This window comes from Perissodus microlepis, chromosome 12 (genome assembly GCF_051167445.1).
Source record: "Perissodus microlepis isolate ML-2025 ecotype Zambia chromosome 12, ASM5116744v1, whole genome shotgun sequence".
Taxonomy (NCBI): domain Eukaryota; kingdom Metazoa; phylum Chordata; class Actinopteri; order Cichliformes; family Cichlidae; genus Perissodus; species Perissodus microlepis.
This window is the reverse complement of record NC_140472.1, coordinates 19,577,234-19,595,396: the sequence shown is the minus strand read 5'-3', so window position 1 is coordinate 19,595,396 and position 18,163 is coordinate 19,577,234. Positions and strand designations below refer to the sequence as shown.

At 42.8% G+C, this 18,163-nt stretch overlaps 1 protein-coding gene across 9 annotated transcripts in view; it reads left to right on the top strand.

Annotated features, from left to right (window-relative positions):
• Positions 1 to 18,163, top strand: part of LOC146376200 (membrane-associated phosphatidylinositol transfer protein 2-like) — a 45,159-nt gene that overhangs the window by 23,322 nt on the left and 3,674 nt on the right. For 4 of the 9 annotated variants that reach the window (XM_084947389.1, XM_084947386.1, XM_084947390.1 and 1 more), the window contains exons 3-26: positions 308 to 522; positions 1,286 to 1,407; positions 1,984 to 2,217; positions 2,336 to 2,671; positions 5,073 to 5,168; positions 7,256 to 7,360; positions 7,435 to 7,499; positions 7,718 to 7,789; positions 8,405 to 8,649; positions 10,207 to 10,396; positions 10,588 to 10,707; positions 10,896 to 11,110; positions 11,239 to 11,414; positions 11,582 to 11,752; positions 12,721 to 12,873; positions 13,799 to 13,963; positions 14,840 to 15,127; positions 15,689 to 15,837; positions 15,917 to 16,033; positions 16,371 to 16,487; positions 17,042 to 17,190; positions 17,364 to 17,513; positions 17,615 to 17,795; positions 17,950 to 18,078. In XM_084947389.1, the coding sequence (XP_084803515.1) occupies positions 308 to 522; positions 1,286 to 1,407; positions 1,984 to 2,217; positions 2,336 to 2,671; positions 5,073 to 5,168; positions 7,256 to 7,360; positions 7,435 to 7,499; positions 7,718 to 7,789; positions 8,405 to 8,649; positions 10,207 to 10,396; positions 10,588 to 10,707; positions 10,896 to 11,110; positions 11,239 to 11,414; positions 11,582 to 11,752; positions 12,721 to 12,873; positions 13,799 to 13,963; positions 14,840 to 15,127; positions 15,689 to 15,837; positions 15,917 to 16,033; positions 16,371 to 16,487; positions 17,042 to 17,190; positions 17,364 to 17,513; positions 17,615 to 17,795; positions 17,950 to 18,078 (3,960 nt within the window). The remainder of the gene's footprint in view (positions 1 to 307; positions 523 to 1,285; positions 1,408 to 1,983; positions 2,218 to 2,335; positions 2,672 to 5,072; positions 5,169 to 7,255; positions 7,361 to 7,434; positions 7,500 to 7,717; positions 7,790 to 8,404; positions 8,650 to 10,206; positions 10,397 to 10,587; positions 10,708 to 10,895; positions 11,111 to 11,238; positions 11,415 to 11,581; positions 11,753 to 12,720; positions 12,874 to 13,798; positions 13,964 to 14,839; positions 15,128 to 15,688; positions 15,838 to 15,916; positions 16,034 to 16,370; positions 16,488 to 17,041; positions 17,191 to 17,363; positions 17,514 to 17,614; positions 17,796 to 17,949; positions 18,079 to 18,163) is intronic. The other 5 variants (XM_084947391.1, XM_084947392.1, XM_084947393.1 and 2 more) reach the window with 5 other exon arrangements.

The window sequence follows — 18,163 nt, the reverse complement described above, 5'->3', positions numbered from 1 at the left end:
TGTGGCTCCACATGCTGATTCTTTTTTTCGGATCTTCCTGATATGCCGTTCAGACCTGGAGGTGCTTCCAGGAAGCTATTAATTTTGTGTGTCGTTGCCATACCCAGACTGATGCCTCACTGTCTCTGCAAAAATCCCATTCATTTAGTTTGTTCTCAAACATCAGTTCCAGATTTAGTGTGAAATTATTATTACTAAAAATTATTAGAATAAAAATGATCCTATGTTGTTTCATCTAACACCGCCACACTTTGCTTTTCTACTAATATGCAAATATGCATTTCTTCTTTCATTATTCCTCTTACAGAAGAAGAGCAGAGAAGAGAGCTGTGGTGAAGGCAGTGGGGTGGAGATCCTAGAAAACAAGCCGTATACAGATGGACCGGGCGGGATCGGCCAGTACACCCACAAGGTCTACCATATTGGCATGCACATTCCCAGCTGGTTCCGCTCTATCTTGCCCAAAGCGGCACTGAGGGTTGAAGAGGAGTCCTGGAACGCCTACCCTTACACCCGCACCAGGTGAGATTGGATGATGTAAGGAGGCCACCTCGACACTTTTAATGCAGCATTGTGTCGATACAGGAGGATTTTCTCCTTTTGGATACAATAAAGTAACGTTAGCTTTAACCTTGACACCTCTTTAAAGCAGGGTAGTGGAAATACACAGGCTATTTTAATAGTATAAATGCTTTGTGCATGTGACATAGCTGCTGCCGGTAGATCTACATTCATTTACAGACAAAAATCTAGCCCAGGTTCTGCAGAGGATAATATTTTCTGCCATAATTGTATTCAGTGATTAATTTGATGATTCCAAGTCCATGAACAAGTTGTCAGAATATTACCAGGCAGCCCATCAGATCGGCGCATGGCCAGCAGCGCTCCCAGACAGCCAGACGTTGACAGCCCCTCACTTTCAGAGCGTCAGTCCATTTGTCTGTGTGAGGTCTGACAAACAAAGATGTGAAGGTGCTGAAAAGAGATGTGCCCTTGACTGCACACTCGGGATATTGATAGACTCCAAGTGCTGTTGACACATCTATTCAACTAGTGACAGTTTTGCTGCAGATGCAGCAGATGGGTATGGCTTAAGTGTCTTTTATAATCAAAAGCAAGATGGGATTGTCACTCGTAGTAAAATAGTTCTGCTCTTGAGTTATTAATATAAAATGAGTCTCCAAATGAAGGGAGACACAAAACACACTGGTGCTTTGTTGGGACAGTTGTTTCATTTCTTTTTTTTTTTTTTTTTTTTTTTTTTTTTACATTTCTTCTCCCTTAGATACACTTGTCCCTTTGTGGAGAAGTTCTCTATTGACATTGAGACATACTACAAGCCCGACACTGGCAACCAGGCAGATGTCTTCAACATGTCAGCAGCAGAGAAAAGACAGAGGACTATTGGTGAGACCATTTGACGTCTGCCCCGAATGTCTGTGTCAACATAAAACTCGGATAATAAAATAATGTGGCTAATTTCACTTTCAAATTGCACACATACAAAGCAAGCTCAGGCTGCGTGTTGGCATATGGCCGCATTAGAGAATCAATACAGCAAGTAATGATCTCCTCATTCAGAAGCTGAAGGCGTTTTGCTGTCTGTCCTCTTGCTACTAAGATATGCAGTGGATGAGGCCCACTTGTGGTAGCTTAATGTTACAGCATCTGTTATTTTTCTCTGGTTATGAGTGTGTTTTCCCAGTGAAAACAACGCCCTGAAAGGAATGGCTCTTAGGGTACGCAGTGACTCAGTTCCACTATTGTAATTATTTAAATCACTTGTGTCTGTGTATCTTATAGTGTTAGCTGGAATTCCAGTTATAAAAAGAATTTGAAGCTGTTAAACACAAGCTCATACAAGTCAGAACTACTGCTCCACCCACTTGTGCACACACCGTAATGTAATCGTAAAGCCTCAACAACTTCCAAACACCTGAGTCCACAAATGCTTACCCTCTGAAAACGAATCGTCTTTTGCAGACCCAATTGACATAGTGACAGATCCCATCCCCGCTCATGAGTACAAATCAGAGGAAGACCCGAGGCTTTACAAGTCAGCCAAGACCCAGAGGGGTCCTCTGTGGGACGACTGGATAGAAGAGTACAACAATAACCCAGGCAAGACCCCCATCATGTGTGCCTACAAGCTCTGTAAGGTGGAGTTCCGCTACTGGGGCATGCAGTCAAAGATTGAACGCTTTATTCATGATGTTGGTGAGTTGAAGGTCCCAGATGTTCGTGCATTTTTAAAAAATCATTTTTCATTTTACTAATACGCTATTTAGTTACAGTGTTAGCAAGGGTTTATTGTTCTGCAACTGTTTTTCACTAGGCTTAAGAAAGGTGATGGTGCGTGCCCACCGGCAGGCCTGGTGCTGGCAGGATGAGTGGTATGGTCTGACCATAGAAGACATCAGGCAGCTGGAGCTGGAAACCCAGCTGGCCCTGGCCAGGAAGATGGCTCAGTTTAGCCAGGCGGAGGAGGCCACCGAGGCCAACGGAGGCACGCCGTCTCCAGACAAAGACCAGGAGGTTAAAGAGGCAATCAGCTGTATCGAAGCTGAAGCAGTCGTTCCCAGCTCAGGAGGAGAAACTCTGCAGCCACGAGGTATACTTACCAAGCAGTGGTCCACCTCCTCCCGATCCTCCCGATCATCCAAGAGAGGAGGTGAGGAACATGCCATCTTCATGCATTTACCCTTATCACTGCTGTGTATGACTTTGTGAAGCTGGCACATCGATGTGATGTGTAAACGTCTTGAACCACCCCTCATTTCATTATTTTTGCTTCCAAAGAAGCTATTTTTTTTTTTTTTTTTTTTTTTTTTTTTAAGTGGTCTTGAGCAATAGTTTTCCAGGCCTCCTGGAGAGGTTTTCTTTAGTCATTGGCTGCTCTTTCTCTCATTTTCAGTCCAGTTCTTATCTCAACTTTTTTCTGAAGAATGTATTTTTGTTTGTTGAACCACTTAACACTGATTTATGAGCCATTCAAGGGTAAAGGCAAACAACTCAAAGGATGAACCAATGTTGTGTCTACAGATAAGAACGAGTTTTGGATTCCATTTTCAGGCACTTCGTTACTGGCAACCTGTAACAAAAGCAGTTTCTTCCTCTTCATTTAGTCGAAAAATTGCAAAGATAACACAGTTTGACAGGCATAAAATTTTACACCAACAAGGTGTTTCCTGAATAGCTATTAGCTGAAAACTTGACATATCTCAACATGGTAAGTAATGTCCTTAAACAATCTGCAAAAACTGGACAAGTTGAGGAAAAAAGAAGTGACACTACACCTAAAAAATAAAACTATCTTCAGGAGATGAACAATATCTGAAAGTCGTGTTTTTTAAAAAAAAAATTGAAAAAAATCCAGCACAAACCAGTCACTATCAGTCCTTCCCAGAGCCCAGATTTCAACATTATTGAAGCAGTCTGGGATCATCTCGACAGAGAATGGAACAAAAGGCAGCCAACATCCAAAGAAGAGCTTTGAATGTCCTGCAAGAATTCCTGAAGACTACTTATAGAAATGAAAAAGGTGCCTAAGAGAGTTCTTTCTTTCGAGCTCATTAGAATTGTACAAGCTCTGTTTTTGCCTTACATACGACATTTCCATGTGTGTTTGCACATGCATGGAAATCGTGTGCAAACATACATGGAAATCCTTGCACCCATTTTCCTAGCAAAATATAAAGAAACGAGGGTGCTCAAGGCTTTTGCACGGTACTGAACTTTTTCTTGTGACAACTGTATTTACATCTCATCGTGCGTTAAAGTCTTATTTGTTAAGTCTTGCATGTGACTCATTTCTGCCTTTTATATATTTATGCATGCTAACATCAAAGTCCAAATATCCTGTAAGTGAACACAGCAAACTGTGATACTGTAGACTCGTCCACACTAGAAAGCTAGTATGTGAAGAATTCAGTCAGTAAGGTCAAGCTTCAAACTGGTGCAAAGCTAAAGTAGGATTGTGTGATTCTGTGAGGTCTCATTTTTCATTTTGCACACCTGCGGTTGAATGAATTTGGGTTACAGCTGCACAGGAAGTGCAGTAATAGCGCTTCCTTTTTTTTTTTTTTTTTTGGGGTTCAGCTCTGCACAAGCGTACACACTAAGAGTTAACCCAAAGGTGTAGTAACCAGACTCTATTGAAAAACCGTGAGCTCAGACCTTTGAATTGGTGTTAATAAAGCAAACGCCTCAGAACCAGCTTTTAAAGTGTGCAGACTCTATGTTTGTGCTTTTACTTTCCTCTGAGGCACCCGAATTTCCTTTAGCTGCTCCTCAACCATATTTACTCACACCCCCTGTGTGAATCTCCCCTGGGTTATTTTTGTCAGCAACATTGATATCGCAGACTACTCATCTGAATTCACCCATCTCAAGTGTCACCCCTTCTTCAAGGTGGCGCTCACTTTAGCTGCCAGATGGACCCCGACTCTCATTGAGCCTCATTTCACCCCTGTAACTGTCCCCCCTCCCTCCCTCCCTCCCTCTATTATTCCCTCCAGGGCTATTTTTAGCAACAGTGCTGACATCACAGGACAGAGGAGGCTGATGCTCCTCAGAGTGACCCTCCCTTCCAGCTCTGCTGTGTCTCTCTGCACTGACAGCTACATCTGTGCCCTTCTCTTACTGCCTCTCACAGTGACCACCTAATGATATATAATGCATAGATTGAAGACAGGTGATAGACGAGGCCTGTTTTTCCTCAGCTGGAAAAGATTTTGGTGTGTTTGGAGCTCGTTCTTGTTGCACTGGGCCCCGGTTTTTAACACACCGCCGCTTTAACACACCACCAATCAGTCCATCTGTGATGAAGTAATGCACCACAGAGACTGTTATGTTTATGTAACACCGTGTGTGTGTCATTTATAGGGGTGGGGGGTGGGTTGTGCAGTGTGTGTGTGTGTGTGTGTGTGTGTGTGTGTGTGTGTGTGTGTGTGTGTGTAACACAGAGGCTAAAATGCACATTCCAAAATAATGGTGAACTTCCTGCTTGTGTGTTTCTATCTTTTTTTTTTTTTCTTTTTTTTTCTTTTTTTTTTTTTGTTCCCCCCACCCAGTGAGCCCGTCACGTCACAGCATCTCCGAGTGGAGGATGCAGAGCATTGCACGAGACTCGGACGACAGCTCGGACGAGGAGTTCTTCGATGCTCACGGTAACTTGCTGCTCTGATTTGTAAAGTAAATGTGGAAGCTGGGTGAAATGTTTCTAACCTGTTTGGCTCCCCTTTCTTCATTTCCTGTGAATGCGTCTCTTTAATCGCAGATCAGTTCTTAAGCTTCCCAGATACCCAGCATGCTTTGGGGCTACAGTTGAACTAGGTGGGTGTGCTGCGGCACCCGTTCTTCCTGCTGGATAAGTTCGGCCGAGAAGACACGAGCCAGGTGTCTCATCCCAATATCACGTTCAAAAATCACAATCGTCTCTGCCCAACTTCATTCACACAGTTCACGGTGCATCAAAGAAATAAAAGAACCCCTTTGAATAATTTGTGTGTGTGTGTGTGTGTGTGTGTGTGTGTGTGTGTGTGTGTTTGAAATTCACCGTTTAGTCAATATGATGAATGAGAATAAAATTATGCATGATGCAGTCATTGATTACACTGATACTAATTTTGCTGCATTCATTAGTTTCCACCTACCCCGAGTTTAATAGGTTGCTCGTGACACTATGAGTCACTGGAAAACAATAACTAAAATGAATTGTGTTGACGTCTAATTTTTTTTTTTTCATGTTAACATGTGTCACAGTATTCGTGTTTATATGGATTCATTGTTTGTGTGTGTGTGTGTGTGTGTGTGTGTGTGTGTGTGTGTGTGTGTGTGTGTGTGTGTGTGTGTGTGTGTGTGTGTGAGAGAGAGAAGCAAAAGCCAGATGGCCTGCTTAAAACGTCATGATTTATGAACACTTATTTAATTATGGGTAAATAAATGAGGGCATCAGAATGAGCTTCTACATGTAAGTGTTTGTAAATCACATGATGGAAGTGCACAAATTGAATCTGGAAAACGTGTTTGCTCAGATTGCTTCCAATTTTAGGCTTCTGTCTTTAAAGTTCTTGTGATCTTCTTGCAGTAACCATCCATCTCAAGGACTAGAAAAGTGTGTGCAAGTTTATTTTTACACTCCATTTTTTTTAATGCAAATGAATAAAGGAAGAAAAAAAAAAGCTAAGGAGGTGAATTTGCCAATGATGGTACACGTGTAATCTGTCTTTAATCTGTATTTAACATGTTTTATTTAAATCATTGAAGGTTTATTAATAACAATATTGCAGTGGAATAAAGAAAATCTGACATTTTTATCCAGTTTAACACTGGATGGTTGTTTATATTAATGAATAAATTAGAAGGATGTTGAAGCAACTGAGGAAACAAATGAAATAAAGGACTCTGTTGATTTAGAGTCAGAAGATTTTGTGTGTTAGGAACAATGCTACAAAAACTTGCCGCAAGCCCCTTTGAGTATTCCAGCCAAATCGTTATGAAATAAAGATTGTCATTTGATTTCCTGTGTTGATGCTGTTTATTTGTAGTGTAGCTGCTGTAGAAATAAATAGGACATGATTTGATTTTAGGTCAAATCTTGATTACCCAGCTAAAGTGAACGCTGTTGGCAAAAATCGCCCCGAGAGGAATTAAAAAGGATCTGTTTGAGGTCCTTTTAAAATCACAGGTTAATGTCAGTAGATCAGCGAGACAATTCATCCATATGTGTGCATGAATTTAAGGTGCATAGTGACATTTTTGTAGCAGGTAGTCATGGAGGAAGTTGACTGTTTTTAGTTTATAGAAAATAAATTATAGTGATACAATAAATGCAAAACAACGTATACTCACTGTGTGTGGATGATCACACATGGAAACACCAAGCTTCATGTGCATTTGTGTAGGTTCACACTTTGACACTGACAGGGTTCATTTAGATTAATTTTTCTTTTATTGTTCATTTTTAGCGGTTTGTCTTTGTTATTCTATTTTATTTGTTTGCATATTTATTTATTTATTTTTTAGCCCATTATTTGTTGACACGCAGCAGGGTTTGTGGTTCGTGTTTAAGGACGGCATTGTGTGCGTGCGTTTGGGTGAATAGGTTGTCGGGGTAAGCTGCAAATAAATTGGCCTTTCTTGGGATTAATAAAGCAATCTAGCACTCTGAATCTGAACTCTTGGTGTAATAATCCATTCTAAACCCCTGAACAGTGAATACAGTTTTAACCAATCTGTTGACACCCCCTCACAGAGGATCTCTCTGATGGAGAGGAGGTCTTCCCGAAAGAGATTGCCAAGTGGAACTCCAATGACCTCATGGACAAGATCGAAGCTGCAGAAACGGAGGAAACTTCTGGTATGATGAACACCTCTACATGGGCAGGCACAGCCTTATGACACTTGATGTTAAATGTGTGTTTGTGTTTGTAGGTGAGCTGTTCAAGGAAATGACTGTTGATTATGAAAGAGCAACCAGCGAGGAAAGATTAGATGAGGTATGTGTGTCACACATTGACTGCCAGTGCAAATAACACACCTATAACTCTCACTCCTCTGATGCCCGTCCATGTCTGGAATAAATATCCCTTACAAGCCATCTGCTGAAAGTTTCCTTCAGGACATGATTTAATTTGAGTTTAGCTGCTAAAAAACAAAAAACATATCAGGCTTTAAACTTTGGAGGATAAGAGCCTCTCTGTCCTCTTGTGTTCAGATGCGTGGCTGTCTTAGCGGCCAAGCCGATAGCTCTCCCATTCCCACCATCACGGTAACAAGGCACCAGTCAGTAAGTAAACATTTTGGCCCCAGTGCAATGTGGGGTACAACAGTTCTTCAGACACCTCCAGTCTATTAAATGCCCCTGCCCTTATCCTTGCCGTAGCCCGAACCCAAATCCATGTGTACTCCTCAACCTCACCACCTTCTGTTCGACCCCTCCCCCCTCCTCTGTACTTAATGGAAATGTGAAGTTTTGGATTGGAAGTAAAAGACAAAACTACACATTGTGCTGTGCTAATTAGTGTGAACTTGTCGTCGGGAAGCATGGTTGTTGTTTGCTGTTAGTTGAACGGTTGTCCAGGTGAAGGTTGGCTCTGTTATGTGTCTTCATGGTTCCTCACCCCTCAGTGGCTATGAAAAGCAGTTTGCTTTGTAATTCATGTTCAAAACGATGGACGCAAAACGTTGCAAGTCGAACCTTTTGAATCGGTTAAAAAGTGATTTGATGCCCATTTTTAAGGCCTCGTTTATCTGTTTTTGTTTGTTTGTTTTATCACTCACAGTAAGTACGTATTCTTTGGTCATGCTGATGAAGTGAATAAACATTTTATTGGATATTTTCCCAATAGCGCGCCTTAACATTCCCGTCCATAACGCTGCTTATTAAATTTGCTGTTCTCAGGAGAGCTCTTCCCAGCAGTGTCTGCAGCCCTCCAAGATTCATGTGCTCATCTTGGTCTTGCACGGAGGGAACATCCTGGACACAGGAGGAGGCGACCAGAACAGCAAGCAGGCCGACGTCAACACAATCAGTACGGCTTTCGACACAGTCATGCGTGTTCACTATCCTGCGGCGCTGGGACGCATCGCCATCCGCTTGGTGCCCTGCCCTGCCATCTGTGCTGAGGCCTTCTCCCTAGTGTCCAAGTAAGAGCACACGCATGCACACATTTCTTTGCAGGCTCAAAACCTCATGGATAATGATTTAAGGTTTGTGTGCAGTTAGGTTCATAATTTATTGGATGAAGACAGAATTCTTGTGGTTTTGCACAACCGCAGTGGAGTTTAAATCAGATAATCAAGCAAGATGTGATGGAAGTGTAGACTTTCAGCTTGTATTTAAGAGGTTTAATGAAGAATTTCATTAACTTTTTAGGAATTACAGACATTTTTATACAGTCTCTAATTTTAGCTCTAAAGTAATTGGGTAAATTTACATCATTTTAAATGTAAGGATGCTAAGGCTCAGTAACTGCCTAAAGTCTAGAGCCCATATGCATTTTCTGTTGAAGTGCTCTGGTGAACCTTTACTACAAACACCTTGAGTTGCTGCTTGTTTAATAACTGAAAAGCTGTGCCTTTGAGCTGAGATCAGGTGACTGACTCAGCTATTGAAGAATATCATATTTCTGTACCCTGAGAAACTCTTGGGTTGCTCTTACAGTTTACTTTGGGTCATTGTCCATTTGCACTGTGAAGAACTGTCCGATCAGTTTACCAGCATTTGTCTGAATCTGATCAGAGAGTGTAGCTCCATACACTTCACAGTTAATCCTGCAGCTTCTGTCAGTGGTCACATCACCAATAAACACAAGTCCTCCGATTATACTGGCAGCCATATGTACCCATACCTTCACACTGCCTCCACCATGTCTGACATTATGAGCTGTTTCTCTAATACTCTATATTTTCTCATCCATGTTCATGCTGGTGTCATCTATCCACAGATATTTTTATACAGTGTAACCAGTGGTTTGCACCTTTGAAAATTCTCTGTATTTAAGTTCATGAAGTCTTCTTTTGATTGTAGATTTTGCCAGTGATAATTCTGCCTCCTGTGGTGGTGGTTGTTGTTTTTGTGTTTTTCTTAACGATGTAAATAATTCCTCACACACTTTGGCCTTGTTCAGTGGTCTTTCAGTGTACCGGATTGTTTATTTGGCCACTCCTGAAGTTTTGTCTGTCTCTCTCTCTCTGAGAGGTTGATTTTGGTTTTTCAGCCCAATGATGGCTGATATTTAAATTTACAGTTAAAAGCTTTAAAATGTAAATTCAACACTTTGAATCAACTTCAATTATGTATTCTTCATTTATCATGAAATAACAAGTGAAGATGCCTCACCTGGCCTTGGAACTGCTCGTCAGTCAATTGTAGAATTAGTTTTGAGCCACTAAAAATGAGAGACTCTATAAAAAAAAAAAAAATGCATCTGACTTTGTTAAACCCCTCCAATTAAACTCAAAGTCTGCCTTTCAGCCACATCCTGATTTGTAATTTAAAAATAACAACAAAAATTGTGTGTTTGTGGAACAAATTGTGGTTCTAACCGTATTTTAGCTCGATAGCTGTTTGCTTATGATGGAAGAGGTCCAGGTGCAGCTCGTGACTCTTGTCCCCTCTTCCTGCGTTTATTTATTCTCACGTGTGCATGCTTTGGGTTTTAAATTTCATAATTTGATTTTTATCCACTAATGTTCTCATAGCCTGAGCCCTTACAGCTACGATGAAGGTTGTCTGTCCAGCAGCCAGGACCACATCCCGCTGGCAGCCCTGCCTCTCCTCGCCACCTCTTCTCCACAGTACCAGGATGCTGTGGCCACCGTCATCTTCCGAGCCAACCAGGTGTATGCGGACTTCATAAAATCTCTGGACGGGGCTTCTTTCTCCGGCCAGGTCAGATACCGATGGGGTTTGTTGTTCTTGTATGCGGTTTAATAAAGAATTGGAGTCATTAGAGTTGAACCAGCTGTACTTTTGGAGCCACATTATCCTTACATCCAGCGTGTAACTGCAGAAGTCTTTTAAGGTGATCCTGAACCCCACGCATATATGTAATAAATATTTTTCATCCTTTAACTCTCCAGGTTTGCCTCATTGGGGACTGTGTGGGAGGAATCTTGGGCTTTGATGCTCTGTGCAGCAGCAATCAAACAGTAAATGAGAGCCAGAACAGCAGTCGCAGGGGCAGTGTCATTAGCGTACAGGTAAGCGAGACATCCTCCAGCATTAATGAATGCACGGCGACAGTATCGGCTCATCCTAAACAGTGCCTGGAACACTCCTGTGTGCACCTTTAACCTGTTTTGTTCTTCTTAATTAGCTCATTTGTTGCTATTTTTTTCTTAAGGTGCTGGAAGTTTTTATGACACATTTTCACAAATTGCCCCTGCAGGACCAGGATCTTCTCTCTCCTGGCATCATTGTCAACAGCGGACACGGATCAGCGTCTCCAACCTTGGAGGGCAGCCGCCACCTCAGTCGCAGCAACATCGATATCCCACGTACCAGCGCAGGCGACGACACCAAGAGACAGCTGCCTCGGAAGAGAAGTGACTCTTCCACCTACGAGCTGGACACCATAAAGCAGCACCAGGCTTTCCTGTCCAGGTGTGTCGTCCGTGGGAGGACAAACTCTTTATGTGGAATGAACTTCTTTTGTCCTTTTGTCATGCGCTGTCAGAATATGTTTTATTTTTAGTTCCAGGCACGGAAGTGACTTTGTGTTGTCCTCCCAGCTTACATTCCAGTGTCCTGCGGAACGACACAACCTCCCGAAGGTCGAGCAGTAGCACAATGCTGGATGGAGGCTCCCTGGGGAAATTTGACTTCGAAGTGTCCGACTTTTTCCTCTTTGGCTCTCCGCTTGGCTTGGTACTCGCCCTGAGAAAGACTGTGATCCCTATGTTAGATGGTGAGCTTCAATTACCAGGCTTTGTGCTATCTGTAAAGTGAAAGGTTTGCCCCAGATGGAAATCTGCTTATTACTATAGACACCTATAGACCAGGCTGTCATCAAAATATGCTTGAATTCTTCCCTTCCTCTCTTTCTTATGTCTCTGGTTTCATTTCTCCCCCTAGTGGCCCAGCTACGACCTGCCTGTCAGCAGGTTTATAATCTGTTCCACCCCGCTGATCCTTCAGCCTCCCGCCTCGAACCTCTGCTGGAGCGGAAATTTCACCTCCTCCCTCCGTTCAGCGTGCCCCGTTACCAACGCTTTCCCCTGGGAGATGGAAACTCCGCCCTGCTGGGTGAGCTCTTTTTACAGATGATAGATGAAAGGCCACGTTAATGTGAAGCTTTCAGTTTTTGTACGTCTGTCTTGGATGCACACACACGAATGCAAAATACCCTTTAAAAAACCCCCAGCAACAACCACTTAAGATCACATCACCTGATGCTTCAGATGCTGATTTTAACCCACTGTCCTTTTTCCCATGGATGCACACCATAGATGGCTTAAAGATGCCTTAGTAGCATGCGTTGAGTTCATTTACAAAGTAGACACTGCCTGAAAGAAAAATTACACGCTTTTCTACTGTTTGTGCTTCGGCATGTTTTGTGAAGCAGTTTATTAATCTCGGTGTTGTCACAGTCCCACTGGTGGTTTCTGTTTGGACTGATCTTTATAGCGGAGGATGCCTACCCTGTTTATACAATTACATGTCTGCTGTTCTCGAAGAAAACGCACACAGAATTTAATAAGATCTTTAATGAGGAGAAATTTCTTTAAAAAAAAAAAAGAAGATATTTAACATTATTGAATCAGGAACTGAGGCTTAGTAAGGATGGACACCGGGGTTAATAAAGATGTTTAATATGGTTAAGATGTTTCTTAATTACTTCAGACCAGAGTTTTTGTGTTCCCTGGTGGTCATGGCCTCCATCAGATCAGCTACCAATGGCCTTCCAACATTTTTTATAGCGATGAAGTTTCAAAGACAATTTCAAGATCAATGTTAAGGCAAGAGAGTTCAAATGATTTATTTATGTCAGCTTATTGTGTCTCTGAGGAGCAGCTGTGGTCCAGGAAAAAGTGAGCTCCACTAAGGGTTTGACTCTTGTTCCTTGTTCAGTTCTTGCTTCATATGTTTTTGTCTTCCTTGTCTTCTTTCCTTCCTCCTCTCTTGGCCTCCTGTCTCCATATCCGTGTACCTTGCTCTCTACCTCTAAAACCTCCTCCCCCGACTTCTGCCCCTCCACCCACCCCCCTCTGTAGTGGAGACAGTCCAGAGCAACGCTCAGCTGCTGCTTGACAGCGGGCCTCTCCTGTCCCTTCGCTGTCAGGAGACCATCAGTGAGACCTGCATCCCTGTACCTGTGCTAAACTGGCAGGAGGGCTCCCTCAAAGCCACACCCGCCACTATGGAGTGTGTGTAGCCTCTCCCATTCACCTCTATCTGTTCCCAACCCTCATTCGCCGTATCTCTGTCGTCCCTGTGTTCGTCCCTCTCGCCATTACGTCGAGATGCTCAGATTCCAGGCCGCCTCTTACTCTCTTTGAGTATGTCCATGCTGTCATTTCAGCGTCTCCAAATACTGATAAGTTTGAAAGTTTTAAAACCACATATATATTTTACCTTTTAGCATCGTATCTTCTGGTTTCTAATTTAAAAAGAAATGTAGCCAATTGGAACATCAAGTCATGGAAATACTCGAGACAAATCTGCTAAGCATCTCTTGTGGTGCTGTGTTTTGCTTTGTGCCATCACATTTTCATGACAGAGTTTGGAAGATGCAAGCGTCTGTGTTTGTGTGCTGCGGTTTTAAGGCCGGTTTCAGTGTATTTGCATCATCTCTGTAATATTAGCTGATTTGTGGTGACATAGGGTTTTTGTTTGTTTTTTTACACTGTTTTTTTGAATTTCCAAAAAAAGGTTTTGATGTGCTGCTTGTGACGTGTTTGTGCTGTGGACTTGGAGCTCTGTGTGTACATGCTAAATAGACTGAAGCCTGTGCTTCTTCTTTTGATACTAGTCAGAGGTCTTGTGATTTTACTAAATCTCTGACGTTATTTTATTTTCAAGACATTAGAATAGGCTCTGAATTTAAAAATCACCTCCGTAAGACACACTAATATTACTGTAGAAGACATTATATTTGTGATTTTACATTCACTGTGTGTTTAATGTCTTCATTTACCAGTCACGTGTTGATCGGTGAAGAAATGTGACCGGGGCCTCGCTGCCTGCTGTCACATTTCTCACCTGCATTCCCCCTCCTCCCCCAACCGTCACCGTGAGTTCCCCCTTACCCGTGTCTCTGTCTAATGGGATCTCCTTGTTTGGGCTCAATAGCGGATGTTGTTCAGTCTCATGGTGGTGTCTTCATGGACAGTTCGTACCCCTCATCCCCCGTAACGGGCCCCCTCTCCCGGGGCCAGCGGAGGGCCAGTGAGGTCAGCATTGCCAGCCAGGTCTCAGGAATGGCAGACAGTTACACTGCCACCAACATAGCCAACAGTAAGTGCTCTCAATACCAAACAGTCTCTCTTTCTCTCTTCCTTCCACTCACACAAACACTCTTCTAGTAATTCTCCCGCTTTCTCTCACATTCAGCCCAACTTTTATCTGCTTTTATCTGTCCTAGTTTCTCTTTCCAACACTCCGACATCATTTACTCTCACTCTGACTCTACACACACCCTGCTGTCCTGCAGAAACAGTCTAGTCAGCCACGTTGAGTGTCCCGCTCCTTTTTGCTCTTTTCTGCTTTGCCAGATTTGGGATTAAAGTGAGACTCATGTAAGGTGATTTATCCATCTCCTGTTAAAACTAAGACAAGATCAGAGTCCCGGAGAAGAAACCAGCTTAGAGCCACTTTCCACTGTCTGTCTTTCTCTTATTCACTGTCTAAATGTAAATGCAATGAACGAGTGCTGCATTTAATTAATGTGGCGATGCATGTAGACACCTGTTTCCCTCAGCCATTCCTGCATTGTCGACTCCCTATTGCAGTGTTTGCTGAGATAACCGGTACTGTTTCCTCTTTGTTTGAATGTCCTTTGAATTCCTCCTCCCCCTCACCCGTTCACTTCTGTTACCAGAACATTTATTTGTGCCTCATGTTACTGCGCCTGAACACTGCTGTTCAGCCACCCACAGTATAACCCTGGAAATGTGCTTAAACTGATTACGACATGTTTCTCTTCTGCAACAGCATCACTCCGCCCCATTTACCTGAGCGGTTCCTAATATATCTTTAGGGCTTACACAGTCGCAGCTCTTTTTAAAACTGTCCAAGCTGTCCTAAACTGTCACAAGTGAATTTGTATTCATCATATCATATATGGTTTCTTTATCTTTTTGTTATTTTTGCTGTTGTTTTTTCCCCCCATAGCTGAATCAAACCAGGTTAACCAATCCAAAAAATACAGTCTTTTGTCCCTACTCGCCCTATCATCACAAAACAAATTCTTCCTGAAAACTCCTCCCACGTCCCGTAAGGAAACAAAGGCTTGCCAGGCCGCAGGATCTTCTGATGCATATGTAGCGGCAGAGCTGGACGATGAGGCAGACTCTAGTGAACCTCTAAGTCCCACCGGCCAGTACGAGAACTACCGGGCAGGGCTGGACTTTGCTATATCTGATCTGGTCTCACTGGACTCCCAGGCTGAAGTGGACCAAGGTATTTTTATAAGGAAGGGAGCTACTGAAATCGGTGTGAGGCTACGGCTCTCTTCTGTGTGCTGCTCTGTTTTGTGCCACAGTCGAAAGACTCAGTGCTGCTCTTCCAAAAAGCCTCTTTGCCTCCCTTTCACTTCATTTTTCTAAAATGTAATTCACAGCGATTCAAGTGCATTCACTGTCACTGATGAGGGGTAATCCATAAATCTAGATGCTGCCGGGGCTTTTAAAATCATTCATCTTCTTTCACACGCAGACTAACACAAATAACCACCTTCAGCTGCTCCTGTAATCAGCTCTAACTATCGGTTCCTGTTCTCAGCCTTTGGATTTGCTGATAATAACCATTATAAACTCCTTCCTTTCCCTCCTGTAGCTGAAGAACTGCTGGGATTGGTGATGAGTGTGGCTGAAAATTGAAATCAACTTTTCTTTTTTTTCTTTTTCTTTTTTGCTATAACATCAGGGGTGTTGCACCTTTCTGTGGCATCACATACCTCACGCTGGCTCTTTGAGTTTCATCTTACATCTCTGTACCCTATTCACTCCATTCCCATTGCAGTTGCAGCACGCTGGTGGGGCACAAAGCGGCTGGACTTTGCCCTGTACTGCCCCGATGCCCTAACAGCTTTCCCCACAGTGGCTTTACCGCACCTGTTCCACGCATCATACTGGGAGTCTACTGATGTTGTGTCTTTTCTCCTGAGGCAGGTGAGTAAACAGCAATAATGAAAGTGTTAGGACTTATTCAAAAATTCTCAGTATGAATCACTGAATTGTCCCCTTTCAGGTCATGAGGCACGAAAACTCAAGCATTCTGGAGCTCGATGGAAAAGAAGTGTCTGAATTCACCCCCTCTAAACCTCGAGAAAAGTGGCTCCGCAAGAGGACCCACGTGAAGATCAGGGTGAGCATCTTATCTGGAAACAAAGTCTGTTTCAGGGAGCTTTAAAGTTTAGTCGGGGACACTACGATACCTGCCATCTAATTACAAATCAAAAAATAGCCCTTTTGGGTTTTTTTTAATTCAAATTCCTTCAAATTTAAAGGAAGTAACTGCCGTTAGGGTTGAGGGGAAAGAGATGTGACAACGCTCTGGACGACAGCCAAAGATTATTAATGACCAATTCCAACCAATATGCAAAAAAAAAAAAAAAAGTTGTTGGTATTTGTAGACTGTTTTTGTTTAAATAAAGATAAAGCGACACATCAGCATTTTCCCTTTGTTTCTTCTGCATTGACAGAATGTGACCGCCAACCACAGAGTGAATGACGCCGTCTTCACTGAAGATGGCCAGCAGGTCTTGACAGGCCGCTTCATGTACGGCCCTCTGGACATGGTGACTTTGGCCGGGGAGAAGGTGAACATGCTTCTGTCTTTAGTAGCTCACCTGCTGTTAGAGATACCTGGGAAATCTGGGTTTGAGCTTTTTTTTTTTTTTTTTTTTTAAGGTCACTTCTAAGTGGATTTTAAGTCTCATACATTTGAGACATGTGCCTTATGTTTGACAAACAATTCAAAGTTCAGGTATATATAATGATTGCTGTGAAATTTTAGCTTCATAAATTTCAAGATATATTAATGAAAATTGGTCTGTTGACCCAGGACATCTTGAAATCTGAGCCACTGCTTGAGCACAAGTATGTCACAAACTATTCAAGATAAAAGCCTGAAGCATTCACTGGCCTTACTAGAGTATTCACCAGTTGGCTAGTAGAGCCCTACATTTGAGCACTCACTAATAATGTGAAACATTTAGAAAACTTTTTAACGTGAAATATTTAATCATAAAAATGAAGACAATGTTGTTTTCGTTCAACTTTACCTCTGGGTTGAGGAAATATGAAAAAAAACTCAAATATCTGTCGATCGGCTGTATTGAAACGCTTTTGTTTCCTTTTCATTCCTGCGCAGGTCGACCTCCACATCATGACCCAGCCACCATCGGGAGAATGGGTGTACTTCAACACCGAGGTGACCAACAGCAGCGGGCGCGTGTCTTTTGTCATCCCAGAGGACAAGCGTCTGGGAATCGGAGTGTACCCGGTTAAAATGGTGGTCAGGTGAGATTAGCCTGGTACCAAACTGTTATTGTATTTTATATATTCAAGCTTTTTGTCCGTTTATCTTCACAGAGCCTGGTTTACATTTGACTTTTAGCTCACTTTATTGCAGCTCATTTTTTCTTTAATCTTTTTGTTTCCATTTCCTTACTCTTTTTCTTTTTATTCACCAGGGGTGACCACACGTTCGCTGACAGCTACCTGACAGTTGTTCCACGTAGCACGGAGTTCGTAGTGTTCAGCATTGATGGTTCATTTGCTGCCAGCGTTTCGATCATGGGCAGTGATCCCAAAGTGCGAGCTGGAGCTGTAGATGTTGTCAGGTAGCTGGCTGCTCTACCTCTCCTGTTTTCTTGGCTTCACATATTTTCTCCCTGATTGAACTTTAAGATCTGGTGTCTCCTGCTGCTTCTCCTTATTTCAGGCACTGGCAGGATTTAGGCTATCTGATCATCTACGTGACCGGACGGCCAGACATGCAGAAGCAACGGGTAGTGGCCTGGTTGTCTCAGCACAACTTCCCTCATGGCATTGTCTCCTTTTGCGATGGCCTGGTCCACGACCCGCTCAGGCACAAGGCTAACTTCCTCAAGTCTTTGACAGAGGTCAGAGTGGGGGTGGGAGAGGGGACAGTGAGTGTTTTAAATAAGGAAACAGAAGCGACAAATGCTGACAACCCGTTATTATTTTAAAAATGTACCCATTTGTTTAGAAGAAGCCAGGATTGAACATTTCTCGTCTTCATTTCTCCGATTTCAGGCACACATGAAGATTTTTGCTGGCTATGGATCAACCAAAGACATCTCAGTCTACACCTCCATTGGCCTCCCTTCTTCTCAAATATACATTGTTGGCAGACCTTCTAAGAAGATGCAGCACCAGTGCCAGGTATCACTTTCTGCAAACGATCTTGTTAATAGTCTCTTCTCACATAAAAAAAAAAAACTAAAGTAAAAGCTCAAGTCACTGCAAA